Source organism: Manis pentadactyla, chromosome X, assembly GCF_030020395.1.
Source record: "Manis pentadactyla isolate mManPen7 chromosome X, mManPen7.hap1, whole genome shotgun sequence".
In the NCBI taxonomy this organism is placed as follows: Eukaryota; Metazoa; Chordata; class Mammalia; order Pholidota; family Manidae; genus Manis; species Manis pentadactyla.
The window spans coordinates 29,867,031-29,894,594 of NC_080038.1; the positions used below are offsets into that span (position 1 = coordinate 29,867,031).

Below are 27,564 nucleotides of genomic sequence, written 5' to 3' on the forward strand. Positions count from 1 at the left end.
AATGCGCTATAATTACATGTATATATATATCTGCAGTGCTTGGCTCCAAATTAATAAAGGTCTGTAGTAGAAGCATGTTGTAAAGTTGTGGTAAGAGGCAGATTTAAGGCAGGGAAATACCACCCACCTGATATGTTTTGAAACCTTAAGACCATCACAGCAGATGAAGGATGAGGATAGTAGGGACTGGGCAGTGTGAATCCTGGCTTGTTGGAAGGGTGCTTATCCAGTTGTGAACATGTTTGATCTCAATCTTCTGAACAGCACCTTGGTTTCACAAATGAAGAAACGTAATACCTGGAGGAGTTAACAAAGTTCCTAAACCACTCTACTGTGTGTGTGGTTCCCGGACCTGCAGCATTGGAATAACCTGGGGCCTTGTTACAAATACAGATTCTTAGGCCCTGCTCCAAATCTGCTGAAACAGAATCTGCATTTTAACAAAGACCCAGAGGATTACTATCACATTTAAAGAAACGCTACCTCAAAGGCCACTGAGCAGGGCACCTATGGGGACCTGACTCTGCTTCCATTGAATGCCTCTGTTTCTGTTACACACTGCTGCTTTAATAGACCCCGTGGGCACATTACTTCCACTGCTCTTTAAGATGAGTCTTAAGAGAGGTCCAGGAAAATACCTACTCCGTCAATGCCATCTTAAAACCCTGCCAGGCACTGGCAAAATAGGATACCCCTGGGATTTGGACTGCCAGAACATGTTTTCCAGCTGCTTTGGTGACAGCTTCGACCCCTGGGTTCTTTCCCCAGATGCCTGTATTTTCCATTCTGGTCGCCAACTCGCGCGGCTTGGGCGGCGACAACTGCTTCCGGGTTCGGAGCTCACGCGCGGCGTCCGTCGGTTGCCTAGCGACGATGTTCGCGCTAGGTGGGTGCGGGTCAAGTCCGCTACGACTTGCTGGCTACCGACCGACCATGGACTCCCAGAGGGGCTCCCTCCTACCCCGGGACGGGGAGACCCCGGAAAAGGAGATACAGCTGCGGGTGACCCCACTGGAGCTGAAGTTTCTGGACGCGCTGGCCGGCAAGGTGTACCGCCTTCCAATTACTGTACACAATCTCGGCCGTTGCAACCAAAAGATTTGGTTTCAGGAGCCGGCCAAACCACAGGTAACACACTCAGGGGTGCTGGAGCAAAGCCTCAGGAGCGCCAGGGCTCTGAGAACTCCTCCCCATCTGGGCACCTGCCTTATCGGGGGGAGTAGACACCTGGCTCCTTCGGGAATGGGGGCAGGATTGAGCTTCCAGGGGAGCGGTGATTTAGGTGACACTCTATGTGTGTGCTCGCCTTTTTGTGTTTGTTTCATTTTTGCTTGGGGTTGGGAGACAGGGTGGGGAAAAGGCAATCTGGAACCTCCCAATTTCTTCATTTTGGGTTTGGAAAGAACGGCAGAGTGTTCTATGTTTGTCTTCTCTTAATAGCCCAGAATAGAATTACATCAACAAAATTCTCATTAACTACCCTTTGAATCATAAAGTGCCTGATTACTCCAGATACTGTAGTGTAATGGAAAGTTTTCTATGTCATATTTTAGCAGACATTTATGGAGCAGCTACCATATAATAGGCAGTAGGTTTAGGAATGTAAGATGGACCCAGTCCTGCCCTCAGAGGACTTGAAACTCTGAGAGGCTGGCGCCATCTTCTGATTTAAAAGTTGGCAGAATTTCATCTCTAGCTCACTGTTATTTTAGATCACGTGAATGATCTATGCTCACCTGTTACCAGAGAGACTTTTGGTATAGGTAAGGTAAAAAGAATTTTTGATTTACAAGTGATAAATAACTTAATTTTTCCTAATGATATTCCTAATAATAAATAATATTGAATGCAGCTGGAGCTATATGTATTGAAATGGAAAGGTATGTATGATTTTTTTGTTAAATTCCATATATTCATATATGCATAAAAAAGTACAGTAGTGATTAGAAAGGCCATGAGAAAAAGGGCTTTCGTAATCTACTTTTTACACTTTTGAAAAACTGATGTACTATTTATCTACCTTAAAGTGTACAAATCTTGAATGTAAAGCTTGATGAATTTTTATATATGTACACACCCATGTAACCACCACTTGGGTCAGAATAGAATTTTCCAGCACTCTAAGAATGCTCCCTACAGTACTGGGAGTAATTACTGCATGAAGGTAGCCACTATACTGGTTTCTAACACCATAGACTAGTTTTGCCTGTTCTTGAGTTTTATATAAAGGGAACTGTTCTTATTCATTTTTATATTTGCGTGTTTTAACAATAGTAATGTTTATTTTGTAATAAAATAGTATATCACAAGAGACTATTAATTACTCTTTAAATCAAAAAGTACCTGATTATTCCCAATACTATAAAATTAGGGAAAAACTATATTATCTCATTACCTTACCACATATTTACTGAACAGCTGAATGTATATTTGAAAATACTGTCTTTTAAAACTCAAGATAACAGTACATCCCAAATGTGGGCAAATACTATTTTATGGATGTGCAGCAAACTTGCATGGGTGGTTTTATTCAGTCAGAGGAAAAATGATATAATTTGTTTTATTTTGGCTTGTATCTAGAGTTGTAAAGGTAACTATTTAGACCACAGATCTGTCCAGCCTTAGTAGTTAGAGGCCAAAGCCTTGAGCCCAGTATCAGTGTGAACCTGTCTTTGTTGGAAGACAATGATGTACACTCCTGATCCTTCATTCGTAAAGAGAATTAGGAAAGAGATGGATTAGCAAAAAATGCATTAACTATCTTGGAAATAAAAATATATTTAAAAAAATAAAAATAAAACCAAAGTGCTATATAAAGAGTATTGTCATCATCACTGTTATAATTACTTACAAAATGATTCTCCTAACACACAGTAGTACTTGTTTTTCACCCTGGCTCAAGACCCTACATCGTCTGTGTACTGAGTACCTACTGTGCGCCATATGCAGTGATACATTCCATCTACTGTAATCGCTGGTAGAAAATAAAGAAGACATAGCTCCTCAGTGTTTTGCTGACTTGTGTGGCCTCTGGTTCAGTCAGGCCAGGCTTACTTGTGATTGGCTCCTTACTCCCATGGCTCAGACTTCCCTTTCTTTTGACCCATGTTTTCAGTCCTCCCTTTTCTTCAAGAATCACCCCTTTCCAAATCCCACCCATATTTAAGGGTCAAAGTGAATTCTCATAGTCTCTATAAGTCTTCTCTCTTATATTATCTCCAAATTATTTCTTCCCTACTTGATACCAATTGCATTTACAGACATTTATTATAGTTGGGACTTGTGTCCTGATGACTCCCAAGTGGGGGTGGCACATTACACACCTTTGCATACCACTGATTGCTCAGCAACTTGTAGTTTGACCCAAAGCGTATGCTGCTAAAGCCCTGGTTTCCCTTTTTAAAGACAGTGCTCTTTAAAGGATGATAGTCAAACCTAATATGTTGATGGCCAGCACTGAAAGGCCCATGTGGGGAACAATCTATCCCTTGTTTTCTTATGATTCTGTAATTGCAGGGGGGCTGAGAGTTAGACTGTGGTAGTTGTGAGGTGTGAGAATTATTATTTGCTGGAAGTGTGAAGCTTTCAGACCAGTGGTATCAACAAGTCACTCCTATATCTTTCATTGGTAGAAAGCACTGCTTAGACTCAGCCTGGCATTAAAAGCCCTGAATGATAATTAATTTCAACATGATCTCCATTACTACTGATTGAAGCTCTTTGCTGAGCAAGGCTAGCTTTTTAGCTGCCTACAGAGACACTATTTTGCTTATTTTGTTCTCTGTTTGTGTCTGAGCTATTCCTGCCTCCACAGGGAGCCCCTTACTTGCTTTTTCAACACCTCATATCTGTCCTCTTTGCCTGGACCAAGTACACTCCTTGTAGCCCCCAGTAACTGTGTTCTCTTATTTATTTTCAGGATACTTGTGTCTGCATCACTCATATGACAGTTAGTCCCTGGTATTAACTTTTTTTTTTATTCACATTAAATTTTTTTTTGGTATCATTAATCTACAATTACAGAAAGAACATTATGTTTACTAGGTTCCCCCCTTCACCAAGTCCCCCCCACATACCCCTTCACAGTCACTGTCCATCTGCGTAGTAAGATGCTGTAAAATCACTACTTGTCTTCCCTGTGTTGCGCAGCCCTCCCCGTGCCCCCCACGCACTATACATGCTAATCATAATGCCCTCTTTCTTTTTCCCCACCCTTATCCCCCCCTTCCCACCCATCGTCCTCAGTGAAATAAGCCAAGCGGAGAAGGACAAGTACCAAATGATTTCACTCATATGTGGAGTATAAGAACAAAGGAAAACTGAAGGAACAAAACAGCAGCAGAATCACAGAACCCAAGAATGGACTAATAGTTACCAAAGGGCTTGGTATTAACTTTTAAGGGGTATATAGATGGCTTCTTAAGGAGATTGTGTATTCAGGAGAGGGAATCTTTCCAGTTGTGGGTTAAGTTTTAGAGTCAAATGGATATGTGTTTTGAATCCTCATTGTCACTGACCTTGGATATTAATTACATTCTACACTCTACAGGTCCCAGTTTCCTCATCTTTATGTTGGGAGCCTTAATATCAGCATTACAGGACTGTAGAAATTCATGCAGTGACAAAATAGATGTGGAATACTTAACTTATTATAAGTGCTTAATAGGTAGCACTTCTCTTCCTTCATATTTTTTCCTGGGTTCTAGCAGATGGCTTACAAAAGCGAAAGTCTTTTCTTTTTTCCTCTTTGGTCCATTCCTTTTTTATATTTCCTCCAAAGTATGAAGTCTAAGTCCCCATGCTGAAAGTATACAAAATGATATATGTATGTGTATATGCAGGCGTGTGTGTATTTCGTAGGTATATATGACTGAGCAACATTTTTATTAGATTGCTCTTCCTTTTTTTTCTGTATTTAAGTTATACTTCTAAAGGAGTCCATGAACATTTACATATTTCTTAACTGACTGCATTGTCAGTTTCAATCCATGTAACATGTCTGAAGGATCTAGAATCTGATAGGTATAGAGTTATTAAGTCTTTGCCTTTAGGGCAGGAATAGCACCTATATCTTGATATAGTGCTTGAAATAATGTGCACTCCCAACTATAGTTGCTCACATTATTTCCTTATTAGGTGTTAAGATGTCTAATTTGATTTTTTTTTGTCCTATTGAAGTTCAAACTGATTTTGAACAATCTGTATAAAGAACTTGCTTCTGGACTTCATATGACAGCTATGGTAGAATATCATCCCGATAAAGATGAAGACACTTTTGACCAACTACTTATTTCAATAGGAAATAAAACAATAGAGATCCCTCTAATTGGGTATGTATTCTTTATATTTCATGCTAACATTTTTGAGCACTCTTCAAATAAAAATAAGAATCAAAGTAATGTTCTGTATTTTCTCTAATAGGGCTTGTAGCTATAGTTTCCTTTAAGCTGAACTTAAAGGACAAAGTTTTAACAAATTGTGGTGTTCAAAACAAATGGAAGACTAGTTTTCTGGTATTTTTAATTAGAATAACTTAAAAACATTCAATAGTTGCATGCATTTTTTTTCTCGACCTGACATCCTATTTTCTTCCCATCATATTTTTTTTGTATCTTTTGACAGTAACTCATGAAAGAAAAACTCTTTTTCCTATCTTCACAGTCCCACTTTCTATTCTCAGTTCAACAAACTCTGATAGGATGCCTTCCTAAGCTTTCCAATGAAACAGCTCTCACATATTGCCAATCTATTGATAACCCCTCTGTCTCTATGTTACTCCACATCTCAGCAGCATTACAAATAGTTAACCACTATTGCCTTTTTGGGCCACTTCATTCTCCATTCTCTGACTTTCCTGCTACTATAGTTCTTCATCGGCTGCTGTTTCTCATCACACTTTCTTTTTTCTTAATTGGAATATGATTTACATATAACGTTGTGTAAGTTTAAGTTGTACAACATGTTGAGGCAATACATTTATGAATTGCAGTATGTTTATCACCCACCATAGCATTAGCTAACAACACTATCACATTACATAAGTATTTCTTTTTTGTGGTGGGAACAATTAAGATCTAGTTTCTTAGCAACTTTGAAGTTGATAATACAGTATTGTTGACTATGATCACTATGCTGTACATTAGCTCTCCAGGACTTATTTATCTACTAGTTCCTAGTTTGTACCATTAAAGAGCATCCGCCCAATTCCATCATGCTCAGCTTCTGGCAACTACAGTCCACTGTCTGTTTTTATGGTGAATGTGTTCTTAAATGGATTACTGTGGCTCTGTATTCACATTTTAATTTACTTGTTATTTAATAGTAAATTATTGTATATACTTCACTGAATTTTAAGTAATTCAGATGTTTGCCTTCAAAAAAATAAAAATAGTGCTCTTTGGAGATTGGTTGAAAAATGCGGACTGATATAATGAATATAACACAGAGCTAAGTAACTCATTTGGAGATTAACTTTGATACAAATTATTTGACCAGGATATTATTATTATTTTCATTTTATACTGAAAAAAGTATGATTCTGTTCATTGTGAAATTACCTGTTAAAGTTAGGGTCACAATTTAAAAGTTTTTTTATTCATATGCATATGTGTGATCCTCCTTTTCCCCAACAAAATGCCATTCCATAGATGTGATTCTTTTGTTGCTATTTGTCCAACACCAACAGAATTAATATTGGAATATTAATATTAATATTGGCATTAGACATATGCGTGTTTATAACTCCCCTTGTATTTTCTCATTTTTGTAAACTAAATTTAGATCTGCGATTATTTTGGGTCTCCATGTTATTGAGAAGTTCGGATTTAGCACAACAGCCCATTCTGCATAGGATTCACTTGACACATGTTAGGAAAGGAATAAGCTATTAACCTACTACAAATATTTACTTAGGTTTTATAATTTATTTTAAATAGGGCCAGTTTTGGTCTATTCTGCATATTGACATAACTATGACTAACACTCAGATTTGTTTGTTTGTACTATATGTGGAGAGAAGTGTTGAAGATGCCTCTCTGCCTTTGAAACAGGGATTTTGTCTTGTCTCCATATTGTGTGCCCTTTCTCATAAGAGGTCAGATGCAACCTAAGGACAACACTTCCCCCTTACAGTGTTATGAACAGGGCTGCAAGAAAGGGTGTGTGTGTGTGTGTGTGTGTAGGTGTGTGAGGGTGGGGCAGGGGGAAGAGTTTGCTGCTTATATGTCTATTTTTTTAAAAAATTCAGATGATTGAAGAGTCACATGCAATTTTAAGAAGTAATTCCTTGTGCACTTTTCCCAATTTTCTCCAATAGTATCATTTTGTAAAACTATAGGATAATACCACAACTAGGAAACTGACATTGATACAATCCACCTGTCTTATTCAGATTGTCACAGCTTTACTTAAACTCCTGTGTGTGTGTGTGTGTGTCATGTTAAGCTTTTAAATTCTATACAGTTTTATTGTATAGGGTCTTGTGTGTAGGGTTGTATCTACCACCACCATCAAGATACTGAGCAGTGCCAATACCACAAGGATCTCTCCTGTTGCTTAATAACTACACCCACCTCCCTTGTGCCTCACTCCCTCCATTCCTAAAATGGAAACCACTAGTCTGTCTTCTCTTTCTAAATTTAATTTTGTCTTCTCAAATATGTGATATAACCTTTTAGGGTTGACTTTTTCACTCTGCAAAATTCCCTGGAGAGTCAACCAAGTTGTTGAATATATCAATAGTTTGTTCCTTTTTATTGTTGAGTAGTATAGCATGGTGTGTATATACCACAGTTTGTTTAACCATTGACCTGTTGAAGGATATCAGGGCTGATTCCACTTTTTGGCTTTTACAATAAAGCTGCTGTGAACATTCACGTACAAGTTTTGTGTGAACATACATTTTCATTTCTCTGGGATAAATGCCCAGGCATGCAGTTGCTCGGTCATAATGGCCATTGCATATTTAGTTTAAAAGAAAATCCCAAATTTCTTTTCAGAGTTGCTCTACTATTTTACATTCCAGTGAGCAAAGTATGAGTAATCCACTTTTTTGACATCTTCACCAGCATTTGCTGCTGTCACTATTTTTTAACTTTAGCCATTTTGATTGTGAAATCTCCTTATAGTTTAATTTGCATTTCCCTGTTCCAGCAGTCCTGGTGTTGCAAAACAACCAGCTCTCTTTCTCATTACCTTTTACCTTCTCCTTTGCTTGCCTCTTGCACCATTTCTAGGGCTTACAGTTACATTCATTGGAGAGGAACATAGGAAATGGGTTTATGCAGTTTTGTCTGAAAACTAGAAGTTTGTGTTATCCGGTCTTCCAAAAGTGTACTCATAGAGAAATGATATAATCAGTGATTTTGAGCCCATTTTTTCATTTATTCTTAAAACCTGTGTCTCCTTTGCTCATTTAAAAATTTCTAACGTTTTCCATTATGAGTTTGAATTGATGAAAGATCTAATGGCTTATATATAAGAGTTATATGCCTCTTTCAAATGTATCCAGTAAAAAGGGAAATATCATAGTAATCTGTAAACAGTTGAAAAGTTTACCTCATCTCTTTTTTTCCCATCAAATTTGTATTTCCATTTCGTTTATCACCATAGTATCATATCCGAATGCATTACATTTTTATACTTAGAAGTTTTTTTACTAATCAACAAAAGACTATAGAAATTTGTTTATAATTTATGCATGTATGTATATGTATATGTACATATGAACATATATAAGCAGTATGTACCTAGATTCACTATAATTGTAAATCCATATATTTTTAAAACTTCTTATGAATTATATTAATGCAAATTAATTTTAACTCCATACATAAATTGGTAAATTTGATACTTTTAAATTATCATATTTTTACCTTTTCAAAAATTGAGATATAATTGACATGTAACATGGTGTAAATTCAAGGTGTCCACCATGTTGATTTGGTACATTTATATATTGCAAGTAATTACTACCGTGGTGTTAGGTAATACCTCCTATCACATCACATACTTACCATTTCATTTTTGGTGAGAACATTTGAGATCTAGTCTCTTAGTAACTTTCAAATATATAATACAGTATCATCAACTATAAGCGCAAAGCTGTGGATTAGATCCCCAGAACTTACTTATCTTCTAACTGCAAGTTTGTACCCTTTGACCAATATCTCCACAATTGCTGCATCTCCCAGCTCCTGATAACAGCCATTCTCTTCTCTGTTAACATAGAAAGTAAAATATTATTGGAAATATTTTTCTTAATCAGATGGAAGAGAAACCAATAGGAAAGCCAGAAAAGCTGTTATATATTACTGTATTACCAGGCCCTTACTACTACTGAAGTAAACCATGTATATGTATGGGCATGCATGTATATATGTGTGTGTGTGTGTGTGTGTGTATCTATATGTGAGAATATTCTTCAGAAATTGTTCTTAAGATACTTTTCTGCATCCAGCTAGAGAAATAATTTGAAAATATGTTTGGCCTCACTTCTTTTTTTTCTTTGTATATATATATTTTTTATTCTCTTATCATTAATATGCAATCACATGAGCAGCATTGTGGTTACTTGATTCCCCCCATTATCAAGTCCCCACCACATACCCCATTACAGTCACTGTCCATCAGCATAGTAAGATGCTATAGAGTCACTACTGGTCTTCTCTGTGCTATAATTCCTTCTCCATGCCCCCCACCTACTTTATGTGTGCTAATCGTAATGCCCCTTATTCCCCTTATCCCTCCCTTCCTCCACACCCTCCCCAGTCCCTTTCCCTTTGGCAACTGTTAGTCCATTCTTGGGTTCTGTGAGTCTGCTGCTGTTTTGTTCCTTCAGTTTTCACTTTGTTCTTATGCTCCACAGATGAGTGAAATCATTTGGTACTTGTCTTTCTCCACATGGCTTATTTCACTGAGCATAATAGCCTCCAGCTCCATCCATGTTGGCTTCATCTCTAACATTCTTTGTGAAACAAGTTCCTCTTTTAGATCCTGTAAACTATTAATACAATTCTGTACACTAAGGTCATTGATCTTTCCTTTCCGGTCACAAAACTTAAGTGTCTTTATGAGAAGAACATGGATAGTCTTTACAAGAAGCAACATATATAGGACATTCCTGGCTGATCTCTGGAATGTCTACACTTATCCAATAATACACAAACACTCACATATCAACACAGATCCCAGAAAGAAGGCCCAGAGCACCAGTGCATAAAGCAGTATTTGTGAAAGTTTTGTTCAGGAATTCTTATTTATGTTTTAGTGTGCTTACATATATATGTATTTATATTTTGGAGGTTGTGTCCTATGTGGAGTAAATAAATTAATTCATGGGTCTAGTACATAACCTAAGGACTCAGTAAAGATCATTTATTACTATATTTATTATTGGCATTGTTACTGTTGTAAGGTTTCTAAGGGTAGTGTCCTTGAAGTCTAACAAAATAGAGTCAAGGCTAAGTTCACCAATGTTATTTCCACATAATTACTTAGATAAATCACAGAGGCTTTTTTAAGTCTTTGGCTCTTTGTTTGTAACTTGGGAGCCATAATACATACCTTTCAAGATTTTTTTAGTATCAAATAAGATAGTATACTCAATGGTGCTTTATAAATTGTAAATTATTATCTAAAAATAAAATATATGTATTATACTGGGTTTTTAAAACCTGTACGAAAACATATACTACAGATATGAGCTCTCTGACTTAGAGACACACTTGAAAAATCAATTGTATCTTTTTGTGCTTAGACCTTGTTTTAGTCCCCAAGTGATATTCTTTAGCATCACACCTTCTTTTATTTCATCAGATTTGGCATCATCCAAACTGCTTTACTTGGTAAGATCGGTTCCACCCTTTTTGAGAAGGGACAAAAGAATGTATTATAGGCTTAGGTGGAGATTCCAAAACAGAGTTCCAAATATGTTTTGAGCAACAAAATATTGAGATATGTAGGTAACCACTCAAGGTGAGTACTTGAGGGGATATACCATATCCTTAGATGCGTAAAGTAGATTTAACTCTGAAATTATAATCATTAAAATTAATTATGTGATCCTTTTTCTCCTCCCCTAGGTTGATTCCATCTTGTCAATTAGAAATCGAGTCAGAAGTGAATTTTGGCACACTGGTTACCAATAGTAAAGTATATTGTAAAGAGGTTCATATCACTAACCATGGCAGAGTTCCAGGTAAATACTTTCTGTCATATAAATTAACTTACACTTTCGGAAGAACGCTGGTACTATTTGAAATATATACTTTATCTAATTAATAGACTTTAAATTTATTAAAAAAAAACATATCCATCATTTGAAATAGCTCAACCTGGAGGCCCTTAAATAGGTTGACTGTAAAAGACTGATAGGCAGTGATTCAGGGAAGATGAATCTGTTTCCTTGTGATTAACACAGCCTGGCTGTCAGATAATTAGTGATCTCCCCGAGGACAGAAGGCAGGAAGGATCATGGGAATGACATAGTCCTTAGAGCCTTCCAGAGATAGAATCATGGTCCAGTGCCTGACTAGGTGTGTGATCTGGATCAAGGATCTTCAAAGACATTGAACTTGATGTTCCTCATTTATAAACTATAGCTAATTACAGGTACTATAGTTCATTATGCATGCACGTAAGGTTGCAGTATGGTACTTGACTCATCATAGGGATTCAGTAAATATTTGTACTTTTTCTCTATCATGTTCAACTTTGAATTCACATGGTGGCCCTGAGAGTGCTTTTACTAACCTTCTGTTGAAAGAATAAAAGCTTCTGTCTTGTCCACACTGGATTATTTCTAAGATTCTTTCTGTGACCTAAGAGTTTCCATGAAGGCATGTGTATATGCATATGTGCTCATTCCCTCTCTTTATTGTTGATGTACAGTAGGCATACAAATCACTTATCCTTTCACTCTCCTGTTTGGATGGTCAGCATCTGGGGTGGCAAGGCTCCCATGTGCTCTCCTTAGGCTCATCACTGGACAAGTCTGTTTATTTTACATGGCTTATGAACAATACTTGCCATAGTTAGCCACTGCCATTTGCTTGAAAAAATAAAATAAAATAAGCTTTGGTTTATGTGACCCCTCTCTCTCCCATATAAAATAGTGGTAAATGATAGCTTGGGGTCCTGGAGTGAGGTCTTCTAGGACCCAAGTCTTGGTTACAACATTTATGGGCTGGGAGGCTCTGGGCAAAGAATTTACACCCCTGGAACATCCATCACCTCACTTACACCTTAAAGATAAACACAGTGCCTGCTTCCTATAGTTGTGGTGATGATTAATAAAATGCTTAGCACACTCTCTGACATATGTGTTCAGTAAATATTAACTGTTGATGTTAGACCTGTTCTTTTTCTACTGCCCCCCTCATCTTCAGTTCTTTTTTGTGGACTGCTGTCCTTTTTCTTGAGGTGCATTAAATACGAGTGGTCCTTCGGGTTTGCCATGGTCCCTCATGTTTCCTCATTCCACACACTCTCCCAGCCAATTCCTTCCATTCCTGTTACCTTCCTGAAGCCTAGACAGTATTTGCATTTCCTTCAGGTTTCTCAAACTTCCTCAGCTTTTCCCCCAAACTTCTCCTTTTTTCTTTTTCATTAAATGTCACCACCATGTATTTGAGCAAGCCAGAAACTTGGCAAAATCCTGACGCCACCATCTTTTTCACCTCCCACCTCCTTGCTCTCCTGTCGGTTCACTTCCTCATTAGGCAGTAATAATACTACTTTTCTCTGTCCCATTGCCACTTTCTATCACTGACCAAAATTATTTCTCCAAAGCCTCGCTTTACCTCTTTCCAGTTCATTCTTCAAAGGTTGGCCAGTGTCAGAGCTAAAAAGAAACGAAAATTTGATGACAAAAATTCCTTCTTTGACATTCTTCCTTCAATGACACCCTTCCCTTGGGTAATGTCCTCATTGCTGTTGTTCGCAATTAAAAAATAATCAAATATTTCATTATCACTCATGGTATTAGAGTTTCATAAGACACAGTAATGTTTGTGTGCCCACTGTTTCAATATATGTAGAAGACTGAACAACGTTCTTTTGGCTTTGGCGTTGTTCCTAAAAGGCTTCTGAAACATTAACTTAAATTCTTTTGTCAAATTATGTCAGAGTGGTTACAATGTAACAACCATTTCACTGAGTCAGCCTTAACTGAAGTCATATAGTTTTCTTTTTTCTGCAGAATTGACTCAGTAAAATTTATTTGAATGGATATAATATAGATATTTGTTTTTTTTATGACAGAAAAAACCTTAACAATACGTCATTAGCACGTCTCTAAAAATGATTGTTTTAACAGATTTTGTTACTCTGAGTTTGCTTTTTCCATCAGGTCCTCTCCGTACTTTAAAAAAAGTGTTACTGTCTTTTTATATTTTCAGTACTTTTATTATGCTAATATTTTATCCTCCTGAGTTACTTGAGTATTTTGGAAAATGTCACCAAATGTGATTTAAAACTGTTGAGTTGGGAATTTGCAAAGCTGTTTATGTTGGCAGCTTAAACCTGTGACTGGCTTCTTCCATTTTTTGGACATATTTTGAGCATTGCCTGGTGCTAGGCCCTGTATGGGGTGCCAGAACCACAGAGATGAAAAAGGGGTAGTATTTGATCTCAAGGTTTGCATGTTCTAATACAGGCACCAAACATTACCATAAATTATGTACCATTTCTGCCTTCAGAATAAGGAATTTCTGTACCCTCCTTGTTGTGAGCTGTTTGATTGTAGAAGCCCATTCCTTTAGCTGTTTCACTGTGTGAAGTGCATTAATTCATTTACAGAGAAGTGGCAGTGGCTGTGAGTGTGTGCCCTGTGGTCAGAAACACCCAAGTGAAAAGTCCAGGTCTATTAGCTAGTTATTAGCAGTAGCAGTTCACTATTGCTGTGTAACAAACCAGCCCCACAATTCTGTATCTTACAAAGGCAATGATTTTTAATTGTGCATATGTATGCAGAATAGCTGGAACTTGACTGATCTAAGCCGAGTTCAGCTGGGTAGCTCTGCTTCAAACTGAGGCAGCTGGGGCTGTTGTGTTACTCATTGCGGGTCTCTGAGTCAGCCAGCTAGCTCTGCTCCACATTTCCTTATTCTGGGGTGCACACCAAAGCCACAGCAGCTGCTCAAGAGAAACCTTTCTGTGGTAGAAGTGCAAGAAGACAACTGGGGTTGGAGCTGGTATATTGTCACCTCTGCCCATGTGCTATTGGTCAAAGCAAATCACATGATCAAGCCAAAGTCTGGGGGTTGGAAAACATACTTCGTCTAGATAGTGTAACGGCAAGGATGCAGAGAAGGGAGAAAAATTGGGGTCAACAGTCTAATCTACCAGAGAAGTTATATGTCTTTGGACAAATAACTCAACCTCTCTAAGTTTCTATTATAATATTATAAGTATTATCCTATTTATAAAATGGAGACAATGATTAAACCTATATCATAGGATCATCACGAGGATTAAACAGGATAACATATGCAAAACTCTTAGCATAATTCTGAACATGGTAAGCAGTTAATATATTTTATCTGTTGATGAGGATTGAGTGCAACACCAGGCTCACATTTGTTGGGTGATCCCAAAGACTGGATTAAATCAAAGCTGTGATTTTTGGTCCACAGTAGACCATGTACTCTATAATGTGTGTCTATTCCTTACTAACAGTTTGAATGTCACATTGTAGGGATGCAGATGTAAACTATCTGCTCTTGTTCCCCTTAGGTATGTTTAAAGCAGAATATGAGGGCCAATTACCTATTGCCATTTATCCAACTAAGGGTATTGTGGAGCCGAAGTCATCAGTGATTATTAAAGTGGATTTCTGTGCAGACCAGCCCAGAATCATAAATGAAGTGGCAAAGTGAGTATATACGAAGTGGTTCTTAATTCTAATATCGTTCTTAATACTTTCATATTTCACTCTTCAGATACACCTGCTGTCTTTGAATGTAAGCTTCTTTGTTCTTTCAGTCAACATTCATTCTCTGAGTTGCTACTATTTGCCAAGCACTTAGGGTTTCAAAAATGGGAAGAATCAGAGAATGGCACATGGGAGGGTACATATAAGAAGGAGCTCCTAGTCTGGATGTAGGGGTGACAGAGTGGGCCAGGAAAAGGCTCCACTAAAGAGGTGAGAGTTAACCCAAATACTTATTGATGACTAGAAATTAGCCAAAGAGCAGTGATGTGATTTTGGCTGATTGTGTGTGTGTGTGTGTGTGTGTGTGTGTGTGTGTGTGTGCATGTGTGTAGGGAAGGTAGATGTTGGTGATGGGAGGGGGTTAGGGGAGTGTGTTCAGGCAGAGCAAGTAAAAGACTTGAAATTCCAGAGGTGAATAGACAGTGTTACACAAAGAAATCTGAGGCAGTTTAAAGGCAGCGATGGAGGTGAGGAGGGATGCAAGATGGGACCAGAAGAACAGAATGGGGCAGGTCCAGTAAAGGACCTCATAGGACAGTGTATTTTAATGCTCTATATCTCAGTTCATTCATGGGATGTGCAGTCATTATAATGGGTCACCACCAGTTATTAGAACAATGAAATAGAACATATCAGAATGCTTCTCACATAGTAAGGACAAATGTTGTTTTATAAAACTTGTTTTGCATGTGTGTGTGTTTCCTACATTGCAACATAAAATATATTTGTTACTGAAGGTCACAGCCACAAAAATATTTGGGAAACAGTTCTGAGTCCCAGTAGTAGCTTGGGTTTTATTGTGAAGGCTGTAGAATATCAGGAAGGCTTTAAAATGAGAGTGTCTTGATTAGTTAGCATTTTAGAAAGGTCATGCTGATAGCAGTGTGCAAAACAAATCAGGGAGTATAGATGTGGCGTGAGTAGCCTGACTAGAAACTATAATAGTAAAGCAGAAGAAAAATGATAAAGGCCTCAGCTAATGTACAAATTGAGAGTATGGAGAAAGTGTGTTAAAGATACATTATGAAGATAGATTTGACTAGATATAGTGACTGGTTATAGAAAGGTAAGGTAAGAGGAGGGATGGGTCTGTGGGAGAAGATCTTGAGTTCAGTTTTAAAATGTTGGAATTGATTTGCTTTGCAGAACCTTCTGAAGTCTATTATATTTACTTATTTTGAATCTGAGAAAAAATTTTGGTCTAGATATATTTTCTTGAGAGTCTTCAGTGGATAAGTTGCAGATGAAGCATGAAGTGTTGAAAATAATGTGGAATTCTGGAACTAGAGGTGACCATGTAAATCATCCCATCTAACTAGTATTTATGAAATAACTGATGATATGGGCATGTCAATACATTCTTTTTGGGGTCAATTCATGCAATTATTTTTCAACTTTGTTGTTTCCCAAGGACAGTGATTTAGGTTGCATAAGTGCCTTTCTGCTCTGCAGATTCAGACAGACAGAAGGACATGACAGTCTCTGGCATGTATGTGAAAGAAATGGCTTAGGCCTTTGAATTGTTACTAGGATGTGATTTTTTAAAATTTCTCTTTATCCAAATATTTGGGAGAAAAATATATAGAGTTCTAATTAAAATATGCATATTTAATTCACTATCTTGTAGAGTAAGTTTGCAAGGTCATCCAGAAATACTACTGAATATCAAAGCTTGTGTGGTTGAACAGATTATTGAATTGTTAACCATGAGTTGTGACAAAAAGTTGGAATGCATACGCTTTGGTTCTGTTTTCTTTGGAACATCAAAAATTGAACACGGACTTCTATACAATAAAAGTCCAGAAGCGATACATTGGGTGGCCATAAAGCAGGATGGTGCAGTTGGAGAAGAATTGGTAAGTAAACAGTGCAACAGGGGAGGATCAGACATAGTATTTTGAAACATATTGTTCTAAATTTACTAATAACCCGTAAGCTGTTTAAGTATAGATACTTATATTGTAAGTATATTTTAATGCTTGGGTAGATATGATTTCATTTTATGTATTTTCAAGGGTAACCTCAAAAAAAATTCAGTAAATTAAGCTAACATTGATAATAATATTTACCTAAAATAAACCAGATAAGTGCTTCTTCTAGATCAGCAGCTAGTTGTGGGGATTTCTGTCCCCATCAATTTTTCAACATTTCTTTAAATTTTTTGATGTGCTTTGATCAATTTATGTATGTTATTTTAAAAACATAACATGTTCTCTATTTTCTAGACTCTGAAGTTCAGTAATTGTCTTATGACCTCCTCTTAAAATTTTTTATTTTGTTTTTATTATCTTCTTTTATTTCTGATTTTGTCTTGCAGGGTACAAATATTCAACAAAGAACGGATATTGCTTTACATAATCTCACCTACTTAAACAAAATAAAGAACACAGATATTACCACTTTTATGTCCTGTGTTCCTAATGAAGGGAGGTTACTACCTTATCAAAAGATTGTAATTACATTTTGTTTCAGCCCAAAGTAAGCAAAAATTAATTTCGTTATGATGTTACTTATTAGTGGAAAGTATATGAATCATACATCCATCTGACTTATTTTAATAGTAAAACTTGTCAGAAGGCACAAATCAGATTTTTCTTATTATGGCTCTAGATATTTCTAACATTGTTAATATTATTTCCAATATTTAAAAATATGGTTCTAAATACTTCATGATAAATTTAAAAAATCTCTAGACCTTGTGGAAATGGGGAGGTGGAAGGTTTGGGTTGTTTTGGATTGTGGCTCCAAACCCATCTGCAACGAAGACCTTGTTGTTCCTTCAGAAACAGTCAGGTGATGGCCAATGGCATGCAGTATGTTTTAGGGGCCTTCAAAGAGAATGCCATGCTCCTGTCCTGGCAAAATGCTTGCTGACTGAGTAGCATGAATATTAAACCAATAGCAGCTCCTGGGATCAACACTTGCTTGCTGAAATTCAGACTTTTAGGATTTTTGCCAATGTATGTTTTCACAGTTCTGTGTAATTGGTTTGGTTATTTAATTTGAAAGTATATTCAGAAATGCCATTTTAAATATATAGTAGCAATTTCAGCTACATTTGAGCAGTTGCAGTGTGTGGCAATAGCCAGTCCAGTTGTAGGTATGTGTACCCTTGCGTGTGAGAAGGCAGTGTTTAATGCACTTTTCTCCATGGCAGCTAGGTCCCTTGGTGATACCGGTTGTCTGTTGAAGACTGAGTTGTGTTTTAACATAAGTAGGGTAATGAATCAAGTAATTTTTCTATTTGTACCATCTTTATTTGCCTTATCAATCATACCTCCATGCAGGAAATTTCTCTGGTCAGTGTACAAGATTCTGTTTAATACACAATCGTTAACATTTTAAATATTCTTTTTCATGGCAGCCTGCTAATTTTGAGAGTCTAGCAAAAACTCATAGGTGTGAGTATGATTTGAAGTCTTGGTTAAATGTGTGCTCAACATGCTATTTGCATTCCTTTCTAACACTTCACATCAGCCTTTTGTGTATATATCTGAGTATCTGCTGCTAAAAAACTGACCTCTAGGTAAGGCAAGTAAAGAGCCAATGCACAGGCCTGTGATGTAACCCATCTGTGTGTTTTTTCTTACTTCTCTTTCTTTCCATCTTTCTATTTTGCCTCTTGACAAGATTTGGCTATTATAAAATATTGTTCTCCAAATTACTTGTTCTCCTCTAACAAGAATGTGGCTAGTGCTATACGTGCTTATTAGTCCATGGGAGGGAGACAGATAGGTAACAGAGATTTGCAGCTATATGCGGGGTAAGAAGGGCCCTTGTAAAGAATTGAACAGAGTTCTTAAGTAGCAATGAACTCAGCCTAGAAGGAATATCCTTTACTTAGAAAGTGCCATTGGAGTGGGACCTTGATGACTTAGTATATTTACATTAATCTAGTCTTGCAAATGTTGTCATGAATTCGTCTTTTGGATCTTTACATTCTGTGGCCTTCTTTTGGCAAGTCTATGTATGTGTGTAGTAATTTTGGAAATGGATCATAGTTATATTTTTATTCCTGAACTTTAATCTGTTTGCGTAGATTAAGGATTGGGTTGGTAATCCCTTTTGAGAGCTACTAAAGTGTGTCATCTTTGCTTTAAAAATCACTGATAACTGGTTGTAATTTTTTGCAGGCTAATTGCTGATTGTAAAAAGGATAATGATCCTTCACACAGGCAGGACTATGCTGTCTTTTTGAGATTTGAGTCTGTAGGAAGTAAAGATGGATTTTTGAGAGATGATAATAAAAACATCAAAAGTAAGTGCAAAGTGAACATAATCATCAAATGTATAGAAGATTAAATTATTGAAAAGTTTGGTCATCAATATTTGTAAAGGCAATTTAATAAAAATATATAATTATTAAATAGAATGAAAATGCAACCTTCAAGAGACCTTAAAATTTCTTTTGTGGCATGTTAAGAAAGAAGTTAACTTCAGAACCTATTATATAATAATCTTCCAAGTTAGAATTTAGATGACTTAATTATTTTAAAATGACATTAGGTAAACATGATGATCTAGAGTTTAAGGAATGAACCAAACAACCTGGCTTATTTTCCTATGTAAGCCTAGGTTTTCTCTTAGAGATTGATATGGGAACAAATGACCATTCCATCTCTGCAGGACCTTCAGCTCTCAAATCAATGTACAGCAAGAGCCAAAGACCAAGACATAGAATAAATAGGGTGCAATGTCCTGTTTTAGGATATTGAGAAGTGCATATGCTTTACAGACCACATGTCAAGTTGCATTGCACTTTTTACATTCTCAGGTAATATTGGATGGGCTGCCACGAGGATAGAGGAACAAGACTTGGAGTTTAGCTTAGTAAGACAGATCAAAGAGAACATGAAGATATACGCAGGTTAGTGATCAAATCCAGAAAGATGAGCCATGGCAAGTTAGAATCCAGATCTGCATGTCAGTATGAATGATATCACTGAGCAGGGTTGAACTGTGTTTCTAGGACAGAAATCAATTGCTCTGTCACTGATATGTCATGGTATGATTTGAGCTCTGCCTGCCGATCATAGACAGAACATTTGTTTGAGGTTTGCAAGTAATCTAGTTTTGGGTGTCTAGAGATGGAGGTGCTAGGTTTGCCTTAAAAGTAATTGGGAATCTAGGATTGGCTAGTAAGAGCATTAATAAAGAAATATAAACCTTCTTTTGGATTCTAGTTACATTGCTTTCTTTCTCTGTAAAACTGTTCTTTCACCCAAATGGAGCCTACAATTCATAGTTCCTACTTTCTTATATTATCTCCAAAACTTCATATTGATGGTATTGCCCAGTTTATGTTCCATTGTCCATTATTTAATCACCTTTTTCCATGTGTACTTAGAAAACATCTCCCACAGTAGAAAATATCTAATCTGATTAAATCCACCTCAGCCTACTCTGGGTCTGTACTGGGGAAGCTAATTGTGCTGGAGAAAAGCACACAAACCATGCTGTGAGGTTTCATTTCTTAATTTGTAATCACTAACCTCAAGTGGCTCCTGTAAGGGGTCTGACATTCCTGCTGCCTCCTGTGTTCATTCATAGTCTCGCAATATGGGATTAGTATCACACACCTGCTCTTCTCACCTCAAACTCCAATATTTCTTCTATCTTTACTCTAAGCTTGTAAATACATTAAGTGACCTAGTAGATATTTCTACATGGATGTATACTAGGCATCACAAACCTAACACATCCAAAAACACCCTCCTGGGTTCCCCACAACCTGTCCTTCCTGTGTCTTTCCTTTCTCACAAAATAGCAATTCTATCACTTTAGTTTCTTTGGCCAAAATCCTTAGCATCATCATTTATCATGTCTTCAGTTTCCTATTCTATATCCAATCCATCAGCAACTGTTGTTAACTCTATCCTCAAAAAGATATCTTAAATCTGACCTTTTCTCACCATTCTTCTGTTGCCAGGCAGCCCCACCTGTGGAGGTGTCTCCTGCCTGCTAGGTGAAACCTCACACAGGATGAGGGAGGGTTCTTGACTCTGTTCAGGAAAGAATTTGTGAACAGGTCGGCTGAGTGTAGGTAAGGAATGAATTCATTAAGGTGAAAGTAGTAGTGAATTTCAGAGTTGCACAGTGCCAGGAAAAGTAGCTCCTTTATTTGTGCAGCCATGCGGGTAGTAGAGAGCAAGGGAGAACAGAGGAGGAAAAGGAACTTCATTAAACTCTTGCTTGGCAGAGGGCAGATCCCTTGCCAGCTCCTAAAGCCAGGTTCACCTGGTGTCCAGTGTCTACTTGAATATGCATGGCATGATAAATAAGTCTCTACCACCGCAGAATTTGGGGAAGCCATGGAGCACTGGATGGAGTGAGATCATGTTCTGAGAACTTCCCAAAACGAAGAAAGGAGATTTTTGGGGTAGGCTGCTAAAGAGCATGATTCTACAGCTGAAGTCCCATCTGGGTCACCCAAGTGAAGGGAACCTTGCAAGCCCAAATCAGAGATCTCAGTAGCCCTTCCCTACCTGTCTAAAGTAAAACGGGGGGAGAGAGAGAAGACTTGTGCTTAAGACTAGAAAATTAAATGAAATAGCAAAGTAACAAACACACTTAACACTGGGAAAGGTGTCTCGTAGTAACCTCCTGACAGGCTTGAAAGAACTCAGACACAAAACACAATAAACTGAGCAGCAAGGTTTTATTTAAAGCAAAGTACACATAGAAGAAAGAGAGGTGTGGGCAGCCTCAGAGGAGAGGTGCCATTAAAGATATAGGATTTGGGTTTTTTATGGATTTCAAGAATAAGGAGTGAGGAAAGTGTAGGCTGGTATGTGTTCTTATGATGTCCATCTTCTGGGAGAGACATTTTGTCACTGTCTATGGTCAGTGGTCTCGATGTTCTGTAAGATAAACTTAGCACAGGAATTTACTGGTCCAGTTCTTCTCCAAGATAATCGTCATCTTCAAGCCGTGAAAACATGTCATTTAGAACTGCTTTCCCTGCCTTCAGATAGGGTCAGTTGTTGGCCAATCACCATAAAATATGTTAGGAATCTTTCCTCCTAACTCCCTGGTTTAAAAATGGAATGTTTAAGATGGAGTGCCTCCTGTTCTTACTATACTAACTATACCTTGGCATTTTTCATCATAGGCAGGAAAAAATAATCACAATGCTTGCCTCATGCCCCTCCTCTGCCTCACTTCTAGTACTGTTACCCAGTTGTATTTGTTTCCTTAGGGTTTTTGGAACAAACTGCTACAGGTTGATTTTGTTCTCCTCAGTTCTTGTCCCCACCACAACAAAGAATTGAAAGGCAGAGAGACACAGTAGTGAAGCAGAGTAAAAGTTTTATTTGAATACACTCCAACCAAGGGAGTAGCAGGCCAGAGTCTAGGCAGACAAAGGCACTGAACTTTTAGGGGAGGATCTATTTACCACCACCTAGCTGGCAGGCACTTCCTCTGATGAACAGGGTGAGGTCATTTGATTGACAGCTCTACTTGTACACGCATTCCTCTTGGTGCACATGTCCTTTCCCAGAATGCACACAGAAAAACCCATGGGGGTTGGTGGGAGCAAAACCACAATTTTATTTTAATGAGGTTATGATGACGTGTGGTTTGGGCAGTTCTTAGTTTTGTTCGTTTGTGCCTATGTTGGGACCTGGTTGGGACCTGTTTGTCCTGGTCCCCATAGGCATGAAGTTATCTCTGTGCAAAGCCTTTACTGTCTTCACAGGGGACCCCTACCTGGGTGGAGTTCGGGCAGTTTTATCCTTCAATTTTATCTTTCCCTTACCCTGCTGCTCATGTTTTTCTACCTAACAAAGCCAAGAAAATTCCTGCCTTAAAGTCTTTGTACTTGCTGTTCTGCTTGTCTGGCGTGCATTTTTCCTGGAGTTTCACATGATTTTCTTTCTAAGTCCCTTTATATTGTTTGCTTAAGTGTTTCCCCATCAGAAAAGCCTTTTTGGACTTACCCATGTAAAACAGCAGCCCCAAGATGTTGTGCTCTTACTCTTGTAGGGAAGGAAAAATAGTTTTCCCTCAACCCTTCTAGGTTCTTCTACACCAGGAACCCCCCCTGTAACAAAAGATCAACAGGGTAAAAGCAAACAGAACTTGAGTAACATAAATACTTCTGTTGTAACTTTTGGTAAATGAAATCCCAGGGGAAAATACATCTAAAACCAAAATCAGTCAAAGGGAAAAATAAAGATTAAAACCTTTTTACTGCTTTCAAACTGTGGTTGGAAGGCCATCTCTTTCCTGCTCCAGCAGAAGCAAGAGAAACCTCCCCCGAACCTTTCAGGTGCAGATAAGCCCTTGGTTGCCCAGGTAATTACCCATTGATATGGAGATGAACTGTTGCTCTCCAACCCCTTAGGAATACCTGTTGATATGCAGGTGCACTAAAGCCAGGCAAGGTATTCTGGAAATATTGCAATTTTACCCACACCTGTATCCATGGGAGAGACCCAGAAAAACTGAGTAACTCCCTGAAATGGCTATAGCCACCACCTTAAGTACCATGTCCCGATAAAGACAAAAGATGATGTTGGGGGTGGGAAGCCAGTTATAGGAGGTGACTAGGAAAAGCACAGTAATCACAGAATGGTTGTTATGCAGATTTGAGTCCATGCCTTCTCCTTTGAAAAAGAGTTTCTGCTGGTACAGAGAGAGAAACATTTACAAACTGAGATTTCCCTTATAAATGTAAACTTTTACATTTTATAGGGAAACAGACTTTACCAAAAGTCTGTTGCAAAAGGGTTATTTCTATTAGGTTTTCAGAGCTTTCCCTGCAACTGCTGTTTCTTAAAAAATAATCAACCTAAAATAAACCTTATGCCAAAGAGATGTGTTCTTAGGTAGCAAATTCTGCTTCCCTTTACCCTGTGTTAACATTCCCCATGTTGTCTCTGAAATGCTATATATTTCCGTGTTTATTTCTTTGTTATGGTTACCTCACTAGAATGTAAAGTCCATGAGAGCAGGAACATTGTCCCTTTTATTCTCTGCTGTATCTCCAAGGCCTAGGAGAGTAGCTTGCCCAGAGAAGGCGCTCAATGATTTTGTTGACTGAAAGACTGAATGCGCTACCCACGTTCCTTCAGATCTTTTCAGATGACAATCTTTGGACCAAGCAAATATATTCTGAATTCCCAAAACACTTTTTATGTTAAAAAGCTATTATTGCTTTTACAGGTGATCGATTTCAGAACGTGGAAGTAGCAATGACAGGCTCGGCACTTAGTGTCTTACTACATTTTGGTCCAGGAAAGGTCCTTAATTTTGCACCATGTTTCATGGGTGGACATTCAGAGTGTCTGTGTTTTATGCAAAATCTGTCCAAATCACACCCTGTGATGTACCAGTTTAAAAAAACTGCACATTTTAAAATTGATCCTCAAAGGGGCAAGATTGATAAAGGATGTATCCAGGTAAGATGATTAATCCATGTTTTCACATGCTTCAAGTATTTTAAGATTTACTAAAATGCCATGCAGAGGACTGAAAACTACATTTGTTCTGCCAGTGTTTATAAACTATCTCTTCTGTGGCCTAGTTATGAATGTCTTTGTATTGGCACTTGTACAGTATCCATAATTATTTGTTAAGGGCCTTTCATGTGCCGGGAAAAGCATCTGACACTGTAGGAAATGAAAAGAAGTGTGATACACTTACTGCTTCTAAGGAATTTTTTTTGGTTGAGAGAATATTTATTTGCATGTCAAGGAGGCCAGACCCCTAAATTTAAATATTCAGCATGAAGCCCTGGCCCTCCTTGCTGTGACTGCTTGCAGGAATGGCTGGGTCCTGGAGCCTTCTAGGGCAGTGGAACCCAGGAGCCAGCGGTGGAATACTCGTGAGCCAGCAGCTGCCGATAGCAGCAAAAGGTGAAAAGAAGGTGGGAGCCAGCCACTCACCCCAATCTCAGAGATGCAAGGGGAATGCAAGATGCTGTGGGCCTCACTGCCGCAGTGAAGGTTGGCCAAGCTGGGGTGCACATAAAGTGGGTGAAGTGGAGGTCTAGTGCCATGGCCAGAAGTAGTCCAGGTGCTGGTCCAGTGCCAGCTAACCCGAGAATGGAGAGAGGGGTTGGCAATTTTGCTTCGGAAGCACCTAGGCCTTGCCCTCCTGTGAGGTGAGATGGGCATGGGGAAAGCAGCCACTACAGTCGGAGTACTTGTTGAGGGGTGAATTTCTGATCCTTATTATGCCTGGGTGCAACCCTACTCCCAACCCCCAACACACACACTGTGTACTGAGCTCTTCAGAGGCTGATGTGGAAGGTGTCCTGCAGCCTCTGATCACAGGCCTTGTGCATCTGGGGCACAGAAAGGGCTGGTAGGCCAGCACTGGAGGCTTGTTATTAGATAGGCCAGGTTCAGGTGGATAGGAGCCATCTGAGTGCTGGGAGTATGTCAGGTCTTGGCACAAGCTAAAGTCTCAGCATGGCACAGGTGCTTATACTCCTGGATTGGCTCGTACAAGCCCCACAGCTGGCAGAGCAGGGACGCATCAGGCTGCCGCAGCCCCACCACCTCCTTGCAAGGTTTGGGCTCCGCGTGGGCACCGCCAGGCAGTAGCGGGCTGGGCGCGCCTCGGGCAGCATGGCTCAGCTCCTCGCGGCTGCAGCTGTGCTGACCGTAAACGTGCTCCAGCTCGGACAGGAGCGGGATCCCCACTCGCCTGGGGAGCAGAGTGGCCAGGCTGCGCGCCGGCGGAAGAGGCTCTGCCCGGTAAGAATTTTTTAACCTACTAAGGAAATGTAAGATACATACAAACAGGTATGGTTTAAGATGAATACAAAATCTGTTAAAAGGGACCTATAACAAGGTGATACAGGAACTCAGAGGATAGGGTGTTTACTTCCAGCCAGGTATAGAGGTCTTCTACTACAGGAACATAGGAACACGACCTTTAAAGTTGAGTAGAAATTTCAAATTTGAAACTGATGTCAATCATAGCTGGCTTATGCCTTGTACTGCTGGTGTAGAGCAGAAAAGTTGAACTCCGAGGCATACCTGTGAGCACCAGGCCAACTTCTCTTTCTCTACTTGGTTAACCCTTTCCCAGACCCTGGAAAGGAAGTGCTGGCTAACTATAGTTCACAGGCCACATCTGGCCTGCCCCCTGTTCTTTTAAGTACAGTGTTACTGGAACATAGCTGCTCCTATTTGTTCACCTATTGTCTATGGCTGCTTTCTTACAGAAGCAGAGTTGAATATTTGTGAGACGTTTGTGTTGACCTTAGAAATAAAAGTTATTTTACCAGCAAAAATGGGTTTATTTGGGAATATCAGAGAATTGCAAGACCGTGTGCTAGTCCAAGTAACAAAGGAGAGGAATTTTATTTTATGGAGGAGGAAGAAGTTGGGAGAAGTTGTTTTGAACAGAAGTCCCTTGGAGAAAAGCAAGAGTCTGGTGATGTTGGTGACAGTTACTCATTGAGTGAGTTGCTGAGATAGGAGATTTCTTACAGGAGATGCCAATGCCCATCTTTCCCTGTTGAGCCTGGAACTGACGGTTCTTTCCTGTTGAAGATTCTTCTGTTGGGCTCTGTACTACATGTCCAGGGTAAGGAAGGAGAGCTCCCGCTTCTCACCTTCTGACTTCATTTTCGTGAGGTTTCCCTTTATTGATTGTCACAGTTATATGGCCCATAAAACCTAAAATATTTACTGTCTGGCAATTTATTGAAAAGTTTGTTGAGCTTTGCTCTAAACAGTCGGAAACATGAATGCTTATGGTTTTACCTCAGGTTTCTAAAGTTATCTTTTCTCCACTGCACAGTGATATGGTTCACAAAGTTATTGATGGAAGCATTTTCCCAATTGCAATCAAGAACTATTGTTTACATGTTTACATACATGTAGCCTATGTTGACAACTCTTCCTGCTTCCTTAGAATGACTCAATTCCCCACTCCCCAATTTGGACAGATTTAATCAGTCTTCATAGAATACCAACAAGTGTTATCCACTGTTACGAAAAACATTTTCTTTTTAACTGCTTCTGAGACTTGGACATTACTTTAGTTCAAGTTTCTTAAACTTACCAACACAATTCATTTTCTCCAGTAACTTGCACATCTTTCAAAATATCTCTTTTCGCTAATATCCTATTGTAATTTTTAACCCTCTACAATTCTGGATTTTCTTAGTGCTAATAACTTTCAAATTAATAAAAAGTGAACACAGGAAATGCAGGGGACATTGGAGAACTGTGACTTCTACAGGCGGGTCAGTAGCTTCTGACTCTTTAGAAGTATTTTAAGATTATTCTTTTTTTTTTTTTTCAGGTGTACAACACAGTGATTCAACATTTATATACATGATAATTCTAGGTACCAGCTATCACCACACCAAGTTGTTAACAATATTTTGACTATATTCCTTATGCTATACATTACATCCCGGTTACTTATTTATTTTACAATTGGAAGTGTGTACTTTTTTTTTTTTTTTTGTGAGGGCATCTCTCATATTTATTGATCAAATGGTTGTTAACAACAATAAAATTCTGTATAGGGGACTCAATGCTCAATGCACAATCATTAATCCACCCCAAGCCTAATCTTCGTCAGTCTCCAATCTTCTGAAGCATAACAAACAAGTTCTTACATGGAGTACAAATTCTTACATAGTGAATAAGTTACATGGTGAA

At 38.5% G+C, this 27,564-nt stretch overlaps 1 protein-coding gene across 1 annotated transcript in view; it reads left to right on the forward strand.

Moving 5' to 3' along the window:
- Window positions 1-897: 897 nt before the first annotated feature.
- Window positions 898-27,564, forward strand: part of CFAP47 (cilia and flagella associated protein 47) — a 510,608-nt gene continuing 483,941 nt past the window's right edge. The window contains exons 1-8 of the mRNA XM_057495502.1: window positions 898-1,128; window positions 5,179-5,330; window positions 11,082-11,197; window positions 14,734-14,872; window positions 16,560-16,788; window positions 17,250-17,410; window positions 19,066-19,190; window positions 24,101-24,336. Of these exons, the coding sequence (XP_057351485.1) occupies window positions 934-1,128; window positions 5,179-5,330; window positions 11,082-11,197; window positions 14,734-14,872; window positions 16,560-16,788; window positions 17,250-17,410; window positions 19,066-19,190; window positions 24,101-24,336 (1,353 nt within the window). The 5' untranslated portion in view covers window positions 898-933. The remainder of the gene's footprint in view (window positions 1,129-5,178; window positions 5,331-11,081; window positions 11,198-14,733; window positions 14,873-16,559; window positions 16,789-17,249; window positions 17,411-19,065; window positions 19,191-24,100; window positions 24,337-27,564) is intronic.